We start from the raw sequence: 19022 nt of genomic DNA, 5'->3' as shown, positions 1-19022 counted from the left end.
TAAGTGTTTTTTTTTGTTGGCCAACATTTGACGCACAGCTAAAAATCTATTCAAGATATTCTCCATTGTGAACAGCATTTCCAAGACAACTACCATAGTGGTTAATCGATAGATATGACAACATTAATATTTAAATGCCTTAAACTTAAACTTAATGCACACCCATTAAGGAAAACCAATTTGTAAGCAATTGTTAACAAAATTTAAAACTTAAAATCATAGGGTTTAATTTAAATTACACTATAAAGCGTTAATAAATTAGTGAACATATTGTTTTATTTTTGCTATTTTTAGTCGAGACACAAACCTCCAAGCAGCTGGCTGCGAAAGTCTCCAAACTCTCCACGCGTGTTTTGCCGCGTTAGCCAGCACTTCTGGACTCCGAACTTCGTGGCGCTCGGCAAAAGTCGGCGAAAATTCATCCGAACTGCCGGATCGTCGAGTGTCCTTTAAGGCAAAGGATGCTTTGAAATTTGCGCAGTTTGCGTGCGGTTTTCGGAGCAATAGGATGCAGCAGCAGCAGCAGCAAAAGCAGCAACAGCAGTAAAAACAGCGGCCGCCGAAGAATCAACTTAAGCGGGTTCAATTCCATAAAGGAGTTGTGAGTTTATAATCTCGCCTCTCCTTCCAACACCATCCCCCCTTATCCAACATTCCCCTCCCTCCCCCTCCCCCCCAATCCACCACAAAAACCCAATGCGAGGTCCTAGTAAATTATCCTTAAATTTGGCGCGTTTCCTGCGCGTTTTTTAATGCTGTTTGCCGCTGCAATCACAATTACGAACTCACTTGCGGTTACTCACGGTGTAATATCGTTTATAGTTTCTTTTTTTTGCTCAATTTTTTGCAGTGCCCACAGTGTATGAACAATTGATAAAAAAGAAAACATTTAAACTCAAGTTCTGTGAATGGAAAATCAAAACAAAAGACTATTTTATGTGACTTGAGGGAATCGAGCGTGAAAAGTTGGGTGTTTCTTTTGGGCTCTGCAAGGACCCTTGGATTACCTTGCGGGGCGAGCAGAATCGGCAGACATAACTTTGCTGTCGGTGAGTCTGAAACATATATAAACAAACACGGTTGACATCAAAATATAACCTTCCGTGTCTTATTTTCATTATTAAAATAATAATAAAGTGCTGTTGTTTGCTTCTAGATGTATAAATGTGCTTCAATTATATTTTCTGAGAACCCAAAAGTATTTTGTTAATTGTTTATGCTGTTGACTGTTGATTTGCAATAGTCTAAAAGGACATTTCTTAGGTTCTATCAATTTGAATGAGTTTTGCTTTATCGTAAAAATCTTTTTGCCCTTAGCGATTTAACTGCTTTTTAAATGTTTTATTCAATTATGAATCAATTATGATTATCTTAAACACTTACATAAAATTTTTGTAAGAAAGTCTTTATGTATAAAGAAACATTTAAAAAATTTGAAGGCAAATATTTTTTTTTATTTATTTGTAGAAAGAAATTAATTGTTTTTTATATATTCAACACTTAAAGCCGATTTGCTTTTATAAAGATTTTATATTTATAATGCGGCTTCATTGAATTTATTTCATATTTTAAGTATTCAAGAATATTTCATATATTTTTGGATATTTTGGCATAGGATAGGTTTGGGGCTTATGTTTTTTTTATGAAGATATTAATATCTAATTATATATTTCGGCTCAAATGTTGTGCCCCAAATCCGGAAGAACGGGGCTCTACCAGTACATGTGGATTTTGTGTATTTATAGATTTGCCTTCCATATCATTACGGCTGCCATTATCAACGCCTTTATTACACATCCGCTTTTGTGTGGCGCCTCTTTGGCGTCCATTTGTTTTCCTGCAGCCGCACACTTTCCCTTTGCGCCCTTTGATCTTCCACAATAGTTGCGAAATGAAGGGTCAAAGGTTGGTGGTGGTGGTGGTGGTGCGGTGCGGTGCGGTGGTGCCATGATAAGCAACTTGTTACGATGACCATGATGATGAGCGAATTGAAAGCTTTTGTGCCCCAACCCGCCTGCGGTTTTGGCCCATTTCTATTCGCATTTTTCCCTTTCAGTCCTTGCAACAACCTTTTTTTCCCCAGCTTGGGATCAGGGTCAGGGCTGTGAAATCGAATCATTTTGTAGGCTTTATATTTAATTTGCATGGTCTGGTCGCCGCACCACCACCACCACCACCACCATCGAATGGTTCAAAGGAAATCCTTACCTTAAATTTTAACTTTCTGTGGCCCAAATTTCCATAGCAGTTGACTAATTTAAAAAAGGCAGCGGCAACAGTTTTTTTTTATTCTAAGGTCGAAAGTATGCCACGAATTTGAGGAATATATCTGGGGAGTTTGGAAAAAAAAACAATGAAGCTGGGAAAACCAAAAGATTGCAGCTTGATTGATGATAAAATACTCAAGTGGCCGCTAAACACCTGAGTTGGAATTTTCTTGAAAGTAGTGGCAGTCTGTGTGGAAAATTTTGGGCTTTCATTGGCCTTAACAAATTAATGGGGATGGCAAAAAAGTCAGCTCAAGCCCTTATGGTTTTATTTTAACAATTGAGAATAGGGTAATTTCATAGGTAGATTTATGTAATAGCAATAAGAATTTTTAATGGTTACTTTTTATTTATTAAATTGTTGTGTTTTAAACGATTTTAATGTCTTTTTGGTCAGAATGAAGCACATTTTTGCTACGCAATATTACTGTGGATGCAAATCCATTTAGACTTTCGACTTTCAGCACAATGCAGATAAACCAAAATGGAGTAGAGTAATAAGCACATTTTGGCCCACTTAAGAGCTAAACTACGAGCAATAAATATTTTCTAGGAAACACTCAAGGCAGTTTGACTTATTCCCCCATAGATTTATTTTATTTTTCCTCTCTATTATTTCGCTTGCTCCTTATTGTTTCCGACATGGCATCTTGGCCAACACTTTTCACATTTTCCTCTAAACGTTCGTCTTTCGCTTTGCCGTATTGCTGTTGCTTCATTAGTTTCATTGGATTTGCCATCGAGCAATGCAATGCAGCGGCAACAACAATACGTTAAATTGTTGTTCCAGCCGATTTCGTTATTTCGTTATTTCAAATTTCATTTCCATTCAGGATGCCTTGGAGCGACGAGCGACAGGAGAAGAAAATCGAAATAACAGATCGAAAGAGGCTGCAAAGCGAAGATATTGCAGCTGCAGCAGCAACATCGACTGGGACAGAAGCGGGTATTGAGGCGGCAAGTGCAGCAGCAACATAGACCCCTTCTCTCTGGCCCCTTTTTTTTTGGGCAGTGCATATTTTCAAGCCAACAAAGAGCTCGAGCAGCGTGTAAAGCGGCGCTGCAGCCGCATAAAATGGCCGCAGCGACAACGGCAACATTTACAATTGCAGCGGCGATAACAATAGCAGCAACAGCAGCAAAATGAATGAGACCTACAGCAGCTGCAGCAGCAACATTGCACGGCAACGCCGATGATAATGATGATAATAATAATAATAATGATGACGATGATGCAGACGAAGTCGCTCAAGCGCATGATGACGACGTTGTCGAGTTGCAATTTCAAGAGCCACAACACAATGCCAAGTGCCAGCAACAAGCTGAGCGAAGGGAGAATTTAAGTGCCAAAGGCAACCGCAGCAGCACGCAGCAGCAACAGCAACAGCTACAGCAGCAGCAGCAGCAGCAGCAGCAGCAGCAGCAGCAGCAACACGCAGCAGCAACAGCAACAAGATTTTTCGCTAACCAAGCAGAATCAAAACTTAATTTACATAACAAAACAGAAGATTCCGCAGAATCTCCAACGCCCAAAAGCAAAAATCAAAAAGGAGGCAGCAACATAGCCAGCAGCAACATTCCCGACAGCAACATGTCCATTCCACTGGGCGTCAGGGGGCGTGGCCTCTCTTGGGTGGTGCTCCTGCTTCTGCTGGCCACCACATTGGGCGGTGGTGGCTGGGCGGCGCCCACAGTGGGGCAAAATCAGGCGCAGCCACAGCAGCAGCAGCACCACCACCATCAGCACAATCACCATCTGGAAATCGGAGTGCAGGGCAACACGCCCACGCTGATGGAGGCCAGCACCACCAGGGATGGCAAGCATGCACCACTGGCCACTACCAAGGCCCCACCAATGCCTGGCAGCACCAGCGCCACCAGCACCACCAGCACCACCGAGATGCCAAGAGCCACCGACGAAATACAGGTGGCCAAACAAGTGCCAACAGTTAAAATAGCTGAAAGTGGGGTATCTGCAATCAACATCACTGAAGGGCAAACCACTGAAAGGAGTTCTAGTGAAAAAAGCACCACTGAATGGAGTACTAATGATAGAAGCACCACTGAAAGAAGTGCTAGTGGCATAGGCAACCCAAAAAGAAGTACCATTGAAAGTAGCACTACTGAAAGAAGCACCACTGAAAGAAGCACCACTGAAAGAAGCACCACTGAAAGAAGCACCACTGAAAGTAGCACTACTGAAAGAAGCACCACTGAAAGAAGCACCACTGAAAGAAGCACCACTGAAAGTAGCACAACCACTGAGATACCAACCATAGCCAATGAATCACTAAGAAGAGCCACTGAAATACCAGTTAATAAGACATCAGCACCACCGGCAAACAACAAGAGCAAGAAAAAGGAATTCCAGGTGGTGCAGCTGCTGGATTTGGAGCACACGGTGGCCCCACCTCTGGACAGTGGCCACGATGGCCTCAAGCTGACCAAGAAAAAGCAGCTGCAGCAGCAACACTATCCACCCACCATGGCCACCACAACCATAGAATCGGAGATGGAGAGAGTGCCCACAACCACAACAACCACCACAACAACCAAGGCACCATCGCCCCCGGCCACGCCCCTGCTGCCCGTGCACAATGGCTACCTGGGACCCATTTTTATGGGCGAGAAAACGTTCAGTGTGGTGCATCCGCTGAAGAAACCGCAGCCAGCAAGCCACCAGCATGTGGCTTCCATTGAGAGCCAGTTGCGCAATGGCCGATTGGTGGAGATTCTGGCGCCCACAGCCCTGCTCGAGCAGATTCCTGATGTAACCAGCACCAGCACCACCCACGAGCCACCGCAAGTGGCCCGAGCAGCCTCCTCTGCTTCAGTGCTCTCCACCACCGTTTTCCAAGTGCCCGAACTCCAGACCACTTTGCCCATCAGCAGTAATGAGCAGGCTGCACCACCTCAATCACCTCAATCACCTCAATCACCTGCACCACCTCGCATCGAATCCAAGATCTCTGATATCCAGATCGAAGTGTACGACTCCACGGTGGACTCCATAGTGGCATCGACGAATTTCCGCGACAGTGAGGGCTTCTATGCACCACCGCAGCAGCAGAATGTGGAAGTGGGCACCACCAGGCCACCGCGTGAGTTTGAGCTGCAATTGCCGCAGGAGCGGTTCACCCAGTATGTGATTGATCGGGCGGATGTCTCAACGTCCACTCAACCCGCCTCGGGTGGTGCTGGCGGTGCTGGTGGTGCAATTATGGGCAAACCGGAGCCGGCGGCCATCGAGATTCACATCAATGTGTCCGAGGCATTTGGCAGCGAAAGCGAGGATCTGGAGTTCTCCTACAGGCAGCCCTCGTTGGTGAGCGACAAGCAGGGCAAGCCGGGCGATGAGATCCTGGTGGTGGAGATAATCGACAATAGTGCGGACAACAGTAGTGCGGAATCGGGATCATCGTCATCCTCTTCCAGCGGCGAGCACATCAATCCGATCTTCACCTTCCGCAATTCCGATGCAGCCGCTGCACCACCGCCCCCCGTGCGTCCACCTCAAACGGTTCAGGATGCCGATGAGCTGTTCATGGCTGATTTAAAGGAGGGTGTTGCCGGTGGTGCAGGTGGTGCAGGTGGTGCAGGTGGTGCAGGTGGTTCGGTTTCCATGCCGCGACCACCGCCTCCGCCACCACCGCCGCCACCCAGGAAACCCAGCATCGATCGCGATTCGGACACAATTTTCTACATTTCGAACACAGAGGTCAAGGTGGGTGAGTCGCTGCCCACGGTGATGCCCATTATGCCACTGGGTGAGCAGCAGCAGCAGCAGCAGCAGCGCAAGTTTCAACTGGAGAATCAGTTCTTCCCGGCCAGCTATGTGATGGAATCGCCACAGCAGTCGTCGCAGCAGAAGCAGCTATCCGAGGAGGACATCATCCTGTCACCGCTGTCGCACCACAACTCAGATGCACTGAAGATCTTCCGCAGCTCAGCGTCGTCGTCGTCGTCGTCGTCGTCGTCGAGTGGCGATGGTGCACCACCGCTGGACGTGACCTATGTGGGTGAGTCCGTCATTGAGGTGGAGCAGCAGCCACAGGGCTGGAGCAGCACGGCAGCACCACCGCAACAGCAACAGCAACAGCAACAGCAGCAGCAACAGCAGCAGCAACAGGATATCATTATCCAACCGGCTGTGCTGCCGGATTTGGCTATTGGAGTGCCCGTAATTGGTGAACTTCCGCCGCAGATCGAGCTCAAGGAGATCGACTATATGCCCGGCGAGTTGGGCCAGAATGGAATGGGCATCTACGAGAACGACATCCAGAGCAACAGCATCGACGGCGAACCGGATGTGATCGAGAGTTCCATTCAGTATGGCGGCGATTTGATTGACGATGGAGCAGGCGGTGGCTTCGACGGCGTCGAGGGCTCCTATCCCTTCGAGAGTCCCGCTCACCGTCAGCAGGGCCATGGTCATGGGTTGAGCCGCCTGCCGCACCACCCATCCGCCAACCACTTGCACCGCGAACAGCTACCGGTGGCGGAGATGGTCAATGCCACGCTACTCCAGCGATATGACAATGGATCGGGGTCGGGATCGGGTTCCGGATCGGGTTCCGGATCGGGATCTGCCTCGGCAATGGCTCCTTTGATGGCCAGTGGAAGTGGCAGGAGCGCAAATGCCACTGCCCTCTCCGAGGATCCTTTGGCCGACTACGATGGTGAGTTGGTGGAACTATATATATATATATATATATATAAATATATATCAAACCTGTGCTTCCTTCTCTTTTCGGTTTTGCAGGATTCTTCAATCTCTTTGCTGTTTCCATGGGTCTCATCATTGTCATACTGCCCTCAGCACTGCTGGTGTCCATGTACTGCGCTATTAAGTAAGTAACAATAAAACCTAAACATTATTAAAATCCTTTGCATAGGTATAAAAATAGTACTTCTTAGGGAACAGAAAAGCAGACTAACATATATATGTTCAGGGTTATGTAATTTTATTTTGTATTTAGAAATATTAAACTAAAGCATCGCACAAGGTATATTTTCTATTTTAAATAAATAGATTAAGTACCGACCAACAAGAAATCATATACACAATAATAATAAAATGTTATTTAATCTACTATAGAAGACACACTTAATAGTTGGGAATACTAAAGTAATTTTACTTAATTTTGTTTTGCTTTTAATGCGATTTTAGTTTATACAACCATTTCTACGTTTGAAAAAAATTGACTTAATTAAAAAAATAGTTCCTTATTTTTGGAAACAAATTTTGTTTTTTACAAGAAACTTTTTAATGGACTGACAACAAAATAAAGTTTTGTGGCGATAATATTTATTTGAGGGTTACTTTTAATTTGAGTGTAAGTAAAAGAGTCCTTTTCTTGTTGGAAATATGTCAAATACATGATCGTAAATAACCCAAAATCCATGAGTACAAAATTGTAAGTCATGTGGTTATAAATAAGAAATAATTGTAGAGAGCGCTTTTGGCCAACTGGAAATAAATAAATATATACATTATTTGTAAAGTGTCACCCTCAATTCAAGCCATCTGATAGTTATCGAACCCTCGTAAATTGATGGAGATACCAACGCCCGCTTAACCTCAAACACCCCCTCCCCCTCCCACCGCCCCCCAAAAAGATGGAACTGCCATTCTTGGGGCCAACTGTACCCAGACAGTATGGCCTCTTATACTGAGCTCCTTAGCCATTTGGCTGAGCTAATTGGTTACGCCTCGTGTGGCGCTTAATCAGCTTAGACGGCAATGTCCCACACAAATCAAAAATAATTGCAAGAAATTGCGAGAAAGCAGTGACAGTCGCACCGAGAGGGGGGGAGGGGGGTAAAGAAAGCGATGAGGGAGGGGGGGGGGGGAGGGGCATAGGATGAGCTGGGCTAAAGCCACCTTAAAATAGAAAGACAGCAGATGTGGGTGCGGATTCTGAGTCCTGAGTGGCGGGCAACCCTAATCCGTTTCCGCCACTGGGTTTGCCCTAAAGCTACACAGGAAAAAAAAATTGATACTTGTACAAAAATTGGTCTTGGTTGCATCACTTTGATATGTTTCATAAATAGAGAGAAAGCGAAAAATTACCGTGTATATATTTTAAGGATTTTAAAGGGGAACGAAATGTGTTGCCTACTTTTGAGCGGCAACCCACGCATGGCAGAAGAATGCACTCAATGTAAAGCAATTTGCCATGGCAACCCACCTGACCCCTGACCCCTGACCCCGGAACTTCAGAACTTCAGAACTTCAGAACCCAGCATTTCCCGCGGCGCTCGCAGCAAGCAAGGCGTGGCAAATCGCATTTATCAGCTTCATCCGTGGCATTTTATTTCTCATTCGCAATTCGCATTGCCAGCGACAGACAGCAGCTGAAGCAGCAACAAAACATTGACAAATCTGTGACGGAGTTTTGGGAGGTCGGCGGTGGGTGGTGTGTGGTCTGCAGGTGGTGGCTAGTGGGTGGTGGCAATTTAAGAGCAATGCCAGGGACGCACATCCTTTAGCGCCCGCAGTTCTGGCCCATACATAAATCTTGGGCACGCCACGAATTGGGTTGAAAGCAGCTTCGCCATGCTGTTTCTATAGATGTGGATTTATATATATATAAATACGAATCCGAATATACACACAGCAAGAAAAAGTGGGTCATAGTCAGTTGATTTATTATCCTTTTTTTTTAGCAGTTTCAACCTATAACGATGAAGTTGTTGCTACCTAAAGAGCCATGTTCTTTGGCATTTATTTCAGAAATACTTTTTTTTAGTTGCTTAAAAGTATTTCACCTAAATGTACAAAGTTGTTGGTATTTTCAGAGTATTTTTAAATGCTCTACAATATTAGAGACATTTCAAAATAAAGTGGCATGAATAACAATACAAAACTATTTGTATATGTTCTTTTTTATTTCTTTGAAAGTATTTTTAATGTGGTGGCCACTTTTTTGAAAATGTTTTAAAATACATAGACGTGGAGTATATTATAATACATAAACATATTTTTTAAGCGTTTTTACGTTACTTAAAAGTATTTTCAACCTACGAGGATTAAGTTGTTGCTTTTTTAAGAGTGTTTAAAATCATAGTGACATGTATTATGCGTATTTTTGGTTCAAGCATTTAAATATGTATTTACATGCATATATTCATGTAAGTAGCTTAAATTTTTCCTTATTTTTTTTTTTTATTACCAGCTTTGCAATAGTAAAGGCTGTATAATACAGATTGTGGCATTCTTTTGGCCCTTAAGAAAACTGGTCCAAAATTTTCTTAATGTCAATTTGTCCACTCAATAAATTGGCTTATTGTAAAATTGTCAAAAATGAAATGGCATTTCCCCCTGTGTACACACATATAATTCTGGGCGCTAAATGCCAAACAAAATGAAATCGGAGAGTGACGGGGGAAATTGGGGGATTGTGGGTGGTGTCAGGTTGAGAAAACTGAAGGCTCAACAAATCAACGCGGCGGAATCGGGAATCGGCAAGGCCGGAAACGGAAGTCGCCGCAAACACATCCTCATTCGCATTCACATTCACATTCACATTCACAGATGATGTAGATGCCAGGAGCTAACAAGGCAGCTGCTTTCGGAAGGTGATTCCTGTGCCCCTGCTTAAGACCCATTTTCCTGATTTTCCCGCTTTTTCAGCTTTTCGCCGAATGCCGCAGGAAAAACTCATAAAAGCGGCAAATGGCAACCGCAAACGTTGCCAGTTTGTTGTCCCAAACCCCCCCCAAAACTCCCCCCCCCAAAAAAAAAGGTGCCGTGAAAAGCCAGGCAGCGTCAAAATAAAAAGGAAACACACAATTTATTTGCCTTATTCCCTTCTGCGGGTCAGGACATTGTGGCTCCTTGTGCGTATTTTTGGTGCTGAGATGTTAGGATGCTGAGATGCTGGGATGCTGGGATGCTGGGATACTGAGATGCTGGTGTCTGGAAGGAAATTGCACAATAAACTCTTGAGACGAGAAATTAGTTGTGCGTGTGGCTCGTTTCGGCGGCGTTTCGACAACCCAACTTGAAATTTGTTGAGTGCCAATAGCATTACGAGAGCAACAACGTCCCTTTTTTGGTGGGGCCAAAACGACAATGGGATACTTTCGGTACAGCGCCAGATACTCACCCACTCGCCCACTCACCCACTCACCCTCTCACCCACTTACCCACTCAATCACTCACGGAACTTTCCCATGGATGTGCTAATAATATTTATGGCGCTTTCGAAGCCAACTTGAGGAATTTTCGGGCAGCACACATTACCAGATTATTTCGGACCTTAAAATTTAGTAGGTTGTATTTCTCATGGGGAATAGGTACTTGGACTGTTTCGAATGGAATAAAAGTAATATAAATAAATTTAAATGGGATGTGCCAAGAAAGGAGCTTTTTGCTTAAAAAAAACATTTACCAAAAAATGTGCTTGTAGTGGCAATCTAGTGCATACTATTTAATTGAGTAAAAGGGTTTTGGGTTTGAAGTTTTGTCATGAAAACCAATTTTCTTAATTTTAGAAAAATTGTACTTATTTAACAAATAATACCATGGCCTTTAAAATAAGCCTACCATACATATTAAATAATGTATTCCTTAATATATATGGCCATGTTTAAACATGAAATCAAGGAATTAGTTTTTCTAAGTGTGTGCTTTAATTTCTTAATCAATTCAATTTAATCTTCATTTATCTTTTCATACTTTTCAGAAGAGTTTACATATTTTATTTGTTAAATATATAAGTCTAATGTAATTAGTAACTACCATTAAGTCTTAAGTACAACGAAGTTAAATATAATTGGAATAAAGTCATAAGACCTCCACAGACTCATGAAATAGCAAAACTAATTGCAAAACGAAGCAGTAAGTGTAATGTATGCATTCTCGTTATCAGATTTTAGGGGAAGACATTCCCTTTAAGCTCGTTTTTGCCATTTTATGAAGTCAGAGCCATTGCCTAGGTAATTGCAGGCGGCCGCAAAGTAGGCAACAAAATGTTAATTTGAGTCGCGGCATCATTAGAAATGCATTGGATTTTGAAACTCTGGGCTGCGTGGCGCCGAAAAGCTGCGGCCAGGCGTCGACTGCTTAACAACTTTGCCGTCTTTGGCCCAAACACACACACACACACACACACACCTTCTCCGTCTCCGTCTCGCTTGCGCACTAACCCCGTCTCTTTCCATTCCCCTACTTGCAGGTATGTCGTGGGTAAGAACGCAGGATCAGGCACGGGTGGCGCCCAGGGCGACGACAGCGAACAGGGCCAGGATTCCAAGCATGAGGTGAGTTCATAGCGCATATCTGAATATAAGTCAGTGCCCCCAGCCCACCTGAAAAGCAAGCAACCCACCCACCGCCTCGACCTACCGCACCAAACCACCAAACAACCACCACATCCCAACACACCCACACTCTTGATGGAAATTGAAATTGAAACGCAAGTGCCATCAGCAAGTGTCTTCAACTCTTACCTGCCCACCATGCCACGCCCCCTTTGGATGCACTTGCTCACGAGCTCTCGACAAAATTAAACAATGGCTAAAATTTCCGGTGGAAATTTTATTGCGTTCATTGCGTTCCCACTGAAATTGAGAGCTGAAAGGCCAAAACTTGAGACGAAACTGCGGTTGGATGGTGAAACTAAGGGGTCTTAAACTAAAGTTTACTCAATAGTTAAGCAATAAAGGTGTTTAATAGCTCTATAAAAAAAGGAAAACCCATTTATGCTTTGACAAAACCGATGATGTACAAAAGTTTTTATTATTTGAGTGAAACTATACATATTTTTGGTTTAAATTGAAATTACAAAACAAAGAACAAAGAACCATTTGGTTTAAAACGTTTTTTTTTTTTTGCTCCATAAATATACAAAATGTTACAACTATTTTTTTTGAATTAAAAACTTTATTTGAACTTGAGGCTTAAGTTTAAACTTAAAATTATTATTTTAAAGGCTGATGCAAAGTTTGATGCAAACAAATACAGATTTAATGTGAAATGAAATTTAATATCAAAATTCAAGACTGCACAGATGTAGCCAAAGGTTAGGGTTCAAGTTTAAATGGAGCTTGAGTTGACTTGAAATGGAAATGAATTCCCTTGACTGGTAATGAAATTTTCTTGCCCTTTGATGGTGTGCGAGCCAAGATTGTGTGTGAAAGCGTCGAAGTGTGTGCGTGAATTGCATTCGCATACGCATACGCATTCGCATTCCAGTTAAGTACAGAGCTTGCTCTCTCTCTCTCTCTCTCTATCTCTCTCCCTCTATTCGCCTCTTGCAGTCTAAAATGTCGTCATTCTCATCATCTGGCACGGCATTTGCATCCGCCAACGCCACCACCACCACCAGCACCACCCCACGACCACGCCCAGACCACCGCCCACCGCCCATGTCCACGCCCCCAACTGGCGTCAGTCAAGGCCATTTTGTGTCGCCTGGTGTGGAGTGCCTCGAGTTTCGGTTCGAAGCGGGGACAGTGGGTGTGGGTCAAGTGGGTGGCTCCATTGGTGGCTCTGCTGGTGGTTCTAGTGGTGACGATGGCGGCTTTGCTCCCTGTGGCTCCGTCACCAAGATAACGCTCAAAGATAATCATCTGATTGTTGTCACCGAGGAGCGGCACGTAAGTTCGTTAGTCATCCGATCAGACCGTCTTCGTGTGGCCCCCCGCCATCCATATCTGGCCGGGATGTCCTGCTCTGTCGTGCTCTGTCCTGCTCTGTCCTCTCTGCTCGACACTCCTGGATGTTGTCGTAGTTAGTTCGCTGTGCCTTGTGGCCGTCCAACCAAGCATCTTGCCTTGACTTGCGCACACTACCGAAATCCTTGAAGAAGCGATTCGATTGCATCCAACAAGTACATTATTTTCTTGATGCACCCTTAAGCAAACACAAAAAAATAGGCACTTATGATTGATTTGATTAAGTATTTCAGTTTGATGTAAAAAAAAAAAAACAAACATGGGTGTAGATGTTTACTGGGAGCACCTATTAACTAAACTATACATTTTTTTTAAGTTAACTACCATTAAAACCTTTTTATTAAGAGTTATATTTATTTAAGTTCACAAGAATGAATAAAAAGCTATTGAAAGTAGCTCGTATAACCCACGTATGTCTTTTATCAGATCTTTCTTTGCTACATTCATTTTTATTATTATTTAATTTATTTTATTATTGAATTACTTTACATTGGGTTCCGCACTTTCCTGCTTCTGTTTCTGAACCTTTTGTGTTAAGTAAGTACTTTGTTTACCGCACTCTCGCCCTCTGACACTTTGGGGAAACACTTTTCTACTTTTCCACTTTTCCACTTTTCCACTTGTTCATTTGTCCTGGCCTTGAATGTCCTTGGGTGGTGGTCCTGGCCCATCAATGGGCACCTGCGGGCCATGAGACAGTGAACAAGGGCCAGATTTGAGTCCGAACAACAGCCCGGTGTCTTCTATATGTCAACTTAAGTGTGCGAGTGAGTGTGCCAGCGAGTGCCCGTGTCTCTCTCTGTGTGCCTGCGTGTGTGTGCCTGTGTGTGTGTGTGATGGTGTATCCTTGGGGTCTATGTGTGCCACAAGCATATGCAAATGCAATTTTCGACACTTTCCGCATGGCAGCCAACCGATTTGTCCGCTCTGTCGCCCAACTCAACTCCCATTTACCTCTTTTCCACCCGTTCTTCGCCACTTTCTACCGGCCCCCTCCACTCTCCGCTCTCCCCTCTCAATGTCGTACCATTGATGTTGTAGCTGGATGTGTGTTTTTGTTGTGTGTAAGAAACTTATCTGCATATGACCACCTGCCATCGATTTCAATGAACCTTCATTCTTTTCGCAGGACATTTCACGAAATGCCCGGGAGACGAAAATGCACACGGACAAGGATGGCGTCTTTGTGGTGGAGGTGGCCCGCGGCATCGACTCCAAGCAGCTGGCCGGCGATCATCCTGGCGTGAACTTGGACGCCACCGAATTGCCCTTCGACAACAAAGTGGCGCCCAACGGGGGGCATTTGCTGGACAAGACTTTGCCGCCTTGCAGCCACGAACAGCAGGTGCAGGTCCATGCACCGCCCCAGGACTTTGCCGCCGGCCATCCCGCTCCGCTGCACCTCATCGAGGAGGCCGAGGAGCATGTCGCCGAGGATTTGGCCCAGCCGGCACACGAATCCCACTCCGAATTGGCCCGCACTGGACTCTCGCAATCGGACCTCAGCTCCACTTCGTCGAGTGACTCCAACAAGCGCTACTCCTACGGCAACCAGGAGCTCTATGTCATCGAACAGCCGGGCTATGCCACCAGTTCACCCACGGCCAAGCCCATTTTGATAAGTTCAAACCAAAGTCAAGATCAGGAACTAGAACACACGAATACCGATGCATGCCAAGTGTCGAAGAAGACAGATGCACAAGTTGGCAATTCGGTAGAGGCTCTAGGTTCAAGTCAAGTGACCGTTAGAGAAACTGAGGTAGTTTTGGGAAAGTCAGAGATTGAGGTACAGAATCCACCGCAAAAGGAGGTAGTTGCTCCACCAGAAAAGTCAGTTATTCCGGAAAAGATGACAGAGGTTGAACTTAAAAATGAGAAGGTGACTTCACCTAATGAGGAAGTGCTTCCAACGAAAAAGGAAGTAGCGCCACCAAAAGGGGAAGTGGCTCCACCAAAAGAGGAAGTGGCTCCACCAACAGTGGAAGTCTCTCCACCAAATGACGAACCAGTTCAAGATGACTCACAGCCCCAAAAAGAGGTGGTTAAGACCGATTCTAAGGAGGAACCTGAAATAGAGGCCAGACCAGATCTGGTCGAGACTCATTCCGAGTCTGAAAAAGAAATAGAGTTACCAGAGGAAACAGAAACCGAAACACAAACAGGACCGGAGGCTGAGGCCAACTACGACAGCCTGATGAGTCTGCCGGCGCCACCATCCACGGAGGAGATCAAGGAGCTGGGCGACTACACGCTCATCGAGTCCAACCAGTTGGACAGCCTGCCGCCGCCACCACCACCGCTCCTGGAGGCCACCACCACGTGCACTCCTCCGCCGCCTGCAAATGGCAAGCAACTGGAGGACAAGCCCGCATCCATCGTCAGCACTGGGAATGGAATCGGCAAGGTCGTCAACGTGGTGGTGAGCGGCGGCGGAGAGGAGCCCGCCACCCTGACACCACCCGCCTCGCCGCCCGCCTCGCCACCGCCCTCGCAGACATCGCAGACGCAGTGCGGCAACGGCAGCAATGGGTTAACCAACGGCATGCATGTCAACCATGCCCTGCCCATCGTGGATGTGAACGGCAGTTAAGAGATCAGGCTGAAGAGGTCAGGTAAGAAGGGTTAAGAAGCGGCGGGTTTTTTTTTTTTCATCGCATCTCGTAGAGATCCCGAAACGGAGACGACTAGCTTGTAAGGATTACTAGGAGTAAACCCCAAAAAAACCCAAAAACCAAAAAAAAAAAATAAAATAAAAATACAAAAACTGTGTGGCAAAACTTAAATTTAAATATACACTTAATAGAGAGAAACTTTTTCCACTTAATGTTTGTTGATTTTCGAATATAACGAATAATAACAATTAAACGCGATTAATATAAATAAATCATAATTAATTGTTTGTCTTTTTATGACTGGCAGCCTCTCTCCCCGCCCCACCTACCATCCACCATCCACCATCTACCGTTTAATAATATATTTACCACCCAATCGCTCCAGAATCCCTCTCCATTTGGAGGGAGATGCGGCTATCGAGTATTTCAGTGTCTATAACTACAAACAATGCGAGAAACCAGAACAAAAACAAATTAAAAATCAAATATAAATACGATAGAATCTGCATACGAACTATACAAAATGATATAATAGATAAAAGAAATGCGATACATAGGCAAACCAAAAAGAGGAACGAGGTGCGCAATAAAGAGTAACTACCGATATGTAATGATGCATAATTAATTAGGCTAATTATTTACACACACAAAAAGGAAAACAAAAAAGCCAAAAATATGAATGTCAAGCCTGTAGCAGCAATGGCATAATTGTAGTAAAATTAATTGGTATTCGATGGGCCACTTCATGGCCAGCAAATAACATCAAAATGTGTCCTGTGTCCGGATCCCCATTGGGGTTTAGTGTATAGAGTTTTAATTGGCAGCAATCGGGAAAGGAGGTCATAAGTTGGTTTCAAAAGCATCAATTTCCTTTACGAGGGATTTTATTGAAATAATGAGATCGAGTTCAATTTAAACAAATGTTCTGGCCGCCTAAAGTCCTTTCATTCCATTTTCCATAACTATTTCCCACATATGTATTTATTTAAAAATTTCCGAAGGCAAAATGATAGATATAAAGGCAGCTAGAAAGCCAAAACCCAAATTCCGGACATAGACACACCCAAATATCGTTGACATTTCGATATTCGTGTTTCGAAAATTACACCATTCACTTGACAAAATCAAATGTGCCGAACTTTTGTAGCAAACCAATACAATTTACAAAAAGAAACGAACAATTTATACAATGCCAATATGGTGATTACAGCAGAATTATGTAACCTTTTAAACGATAACAAAACCAAAATAGTTCTAGTCTTAGTCGATATATATATATATATTTAAATATATGTGTATGTATATTTTTTTCGTGTGTGTGTATGGAAAAATTAGGCAAAAAAAGAGGACTTCAACTCCAAGCAAATGAGAACTAAATAACTAACGATAGGCATAAGAAAATTGAAAATTGGCAAACTAGATGAATGCAGATCGTGGACATTTCCACTACATTTGCCCCACATTAATGGTTTACCCACAATATATACAGCATTGATAAAATATAGAACAAAACTTAACTCTTTAACGAAAAATTCTTAGAACTTAAGCCAGACACAGACGGAATAATAAATAAAGCCCAAATCCGTGCACTGCAAGTGGCACGTTATAGTGTAAGTAGTAGGAATTAACTATGCCCCGGATATGGATATGGTGAAGGGGTCGTTTATAGGTGGAACATAATCCCTGGCTAACGATTAACCACTTTTGTTGTTTACGTTTGTTCAAATTGTTTTATTGACAATTAAGTCCCGACGGGCGAGCGAGAATGCCAATGAGAAAATATTATGAATATTATTAATGAATAACCCAAAAAAACAAACACTACTCGTAAATCAAACATAAAAGTTAGGTAAAGCGTGCAGAACTTTTTTTTGGGTCGAACGAAAGCAAAAAAAAAAAAAAAAACATAAGTAAATGTGATTGTTATTTAACCTTAAGTTATTATTAAAACCTAACTTAAACTGATATGTGTGTGTGTGTGTATGCGTTTAAGAAAATATAAAGCCAAACGAACCGAAACGAACCGAATTGAACGGAACGGAACGAAACGATAACGAATGGCAATGGAGCGCTCAAAAGTAAAGGCAAGCGATAAGCGATAAACGATTACCGATTAACGATAGCTGGCAACTAGGCGAGAGCATGCCCTGCTATAAACGGGAACTAACCCGAAATAAATGAAATTCAATATTGAGAACGATTGCAACCGAAACCAAACGAGAAATACACACGAAAAGCAAAGTCAATCGAATATGCATTTTCCCTGGGCGGGCTTGAGCGAGCACTTGGCATTTTGGCATTTTGGAATTTTTAATTTTGTGTGTTTCAGACTCCGCCAGACTCCAATCGATTTGCGGGCTGCCATCAAATCGAACCGAGCGGAGCCACTCAGGCGATTCGGTTCGGTTAAAGACCCATAACCCACCCATCTTCCCACTTTCCAACCTTTCCACCAACCATTTGGGTACAAGGACCCAAAGCAATGACTGCAACGTGTGCAAATGACGAGCTGCGAATGGGAACGCCAGGAGCAATGGAGTGGAATCCAGGAGGCAGGGATTCAAAGTCGGTGCCTTCAAGGATGGGGTAGAATTGCAGCCAGCACTTGGCTGGACGTTTTGAATTTTAGCCCTGGCAAACGGCTACAATCACCTACAAACGGCATGAGTATGGAATGCTACCCTGCAGATGCCTAGATTGCATTGTGTCCATGACACAGGCTCATGGACAGGATCGAATAGCATTTCAATGGCATTGACTTCATTGACAAAAATAATGGCAAATAAATATCTAAGTATTTTGTTCAAAATTCGGTATTTAATATTTGAATTAAATTTGAATATTAAATGTAATGCATATTAAACTGCACGATTTAATATAAAAATAATTGTATTAATGTGGAAAATAAAAAATTTAAAGTAAAGTATGCTTTAAATTTAAACGGAATTTACAGATATAAAAATCAATTCAAATCAAAAATTGAAAACCAATTTACTATTTTCATATTTAAAACAATCAAAAACTGCATGGGATGAAAATCTGAGCCAAAATTTTTGGATTTCCTTCGTTATTTACTCAGTGTTGGATCCCAATGGCGTTACAATATATTATTATTAGTAGTTTGTATAAACTTAAAACACTTTTTGCAAAATATTTTACTCTTACCACCTTAACTACAATTTGCTATGTATGCCAATTCTTTGTTTTAAGGGAAGAAAAGATAATTTATACATTAATGTACCTTAAGGTAAGTTTGTCTTATTTCAATTTACACAGTTTTTTAATGTTTAAAACCTTAAATCTCTTTAAAAGTAAATCAACTTAATAAAGTATCTAATTATTTTTATAAACTTTATAAACATGATCGGAGTTATAGATTTTTTCAAAAAAATATACATTTCCTTAAAAGAGTATACGCAACTAAGCTCGTTAAATGCTTTCACCTGCCACAAAAAACTTG

At 43.1% G+C, this 19022-nt stretch overlaps 1 protein-coding gene across 6 annotated transcripts; it reads left to right on the top strand.

Annotated features, from left to right (window-relative positions):
- The first annotated feature begins 474 nt into the window (after positions 1-474).
- On the top strand, positions 475-17808 carry LOC108144690. 6 transcript variants are annotated; one of them, XM_017269793.2, is made up of 7 exons: positions 475-601; positions 851-1049; positions 3101-6946; positions 7030-7117; positions 11450-11534; positions 12534-12872; positions 14080-17808. In XM_017269793.2, exons 3-7 carry the CDS (start codon positions 3415-3417, stop codon positions 15538-15540), a joined length of 5505 nt encoding a protein of 1834 aa, XP_017125282.1. In that variant the 5' UTR covers positions 475-601; positions 851-1049; positions 3101-3414; the 3' UTR covers positions 15541-17808. The 6 variants fall into 6 exon arrangements, with proteins under 6 accessions (XP_017125282.1, XP_017125273.1, XP_017125254.1 ...); XM_017269784.2 differs by lacking the exon at positions 12534-12872 and having other exon boundaries at positions 476-601; positions 3101-4381; positions 4457-6946; XM_017269765.2 differs by lacking the exon at positions 12534-12872 and having other exon boundaries at positions 476-601.
- Positions 17809-19022: the final 1214 nt, after the last annotated feature.

This window comes from Drosophila elegans, unplaced genomic scaffold, assembly GCF_018152505.1.
Source record: "Drosophila elegans isolate 14027-0461.03 unplaced genomic scaffold, ASM1815250v1 contig_149, whole genome shotgun sequence".
Lineage (NCBI taxonomy): Eukaryota > Metazoa > Arthropoda > Insecta > Diptera > Drosophilidae > Drosophila > Drosophila elegans.
The sequence above is the reverse complement of the archived record's forward strand: the minus strand, read 5'-3'. Positions and strand labels throughout refer to the sequence as shown.

What these genes read in the sequence shown, in the direction of transcription:
- LOC108144690 (XM_017269793.2), top strand. Translation starts at nt 3,415, where the DNA reads ATGAGACCTACAGCAGCTGCAGCAGCAACATTGCACGGCAACGCCGAT. An exon ending in TCCTTTGGCCGACTACGATG is followed by an intron (nt 6,947 to 7,029) that starts GTGAGTTGGTGG and finishes TCGGTTTTGCAG; the next exon opens with GATTCTTCAATCTCTTTGCT. An exon ending in GCCAGGATTCCAAGCATGAG is followed by an intron (nt 11,535 to 12,533) that starts GTGAGTTCATAG and finishes CGCCTCTTGCAG; the next exon opens with TCTAAAATGTCGTCATTCTC.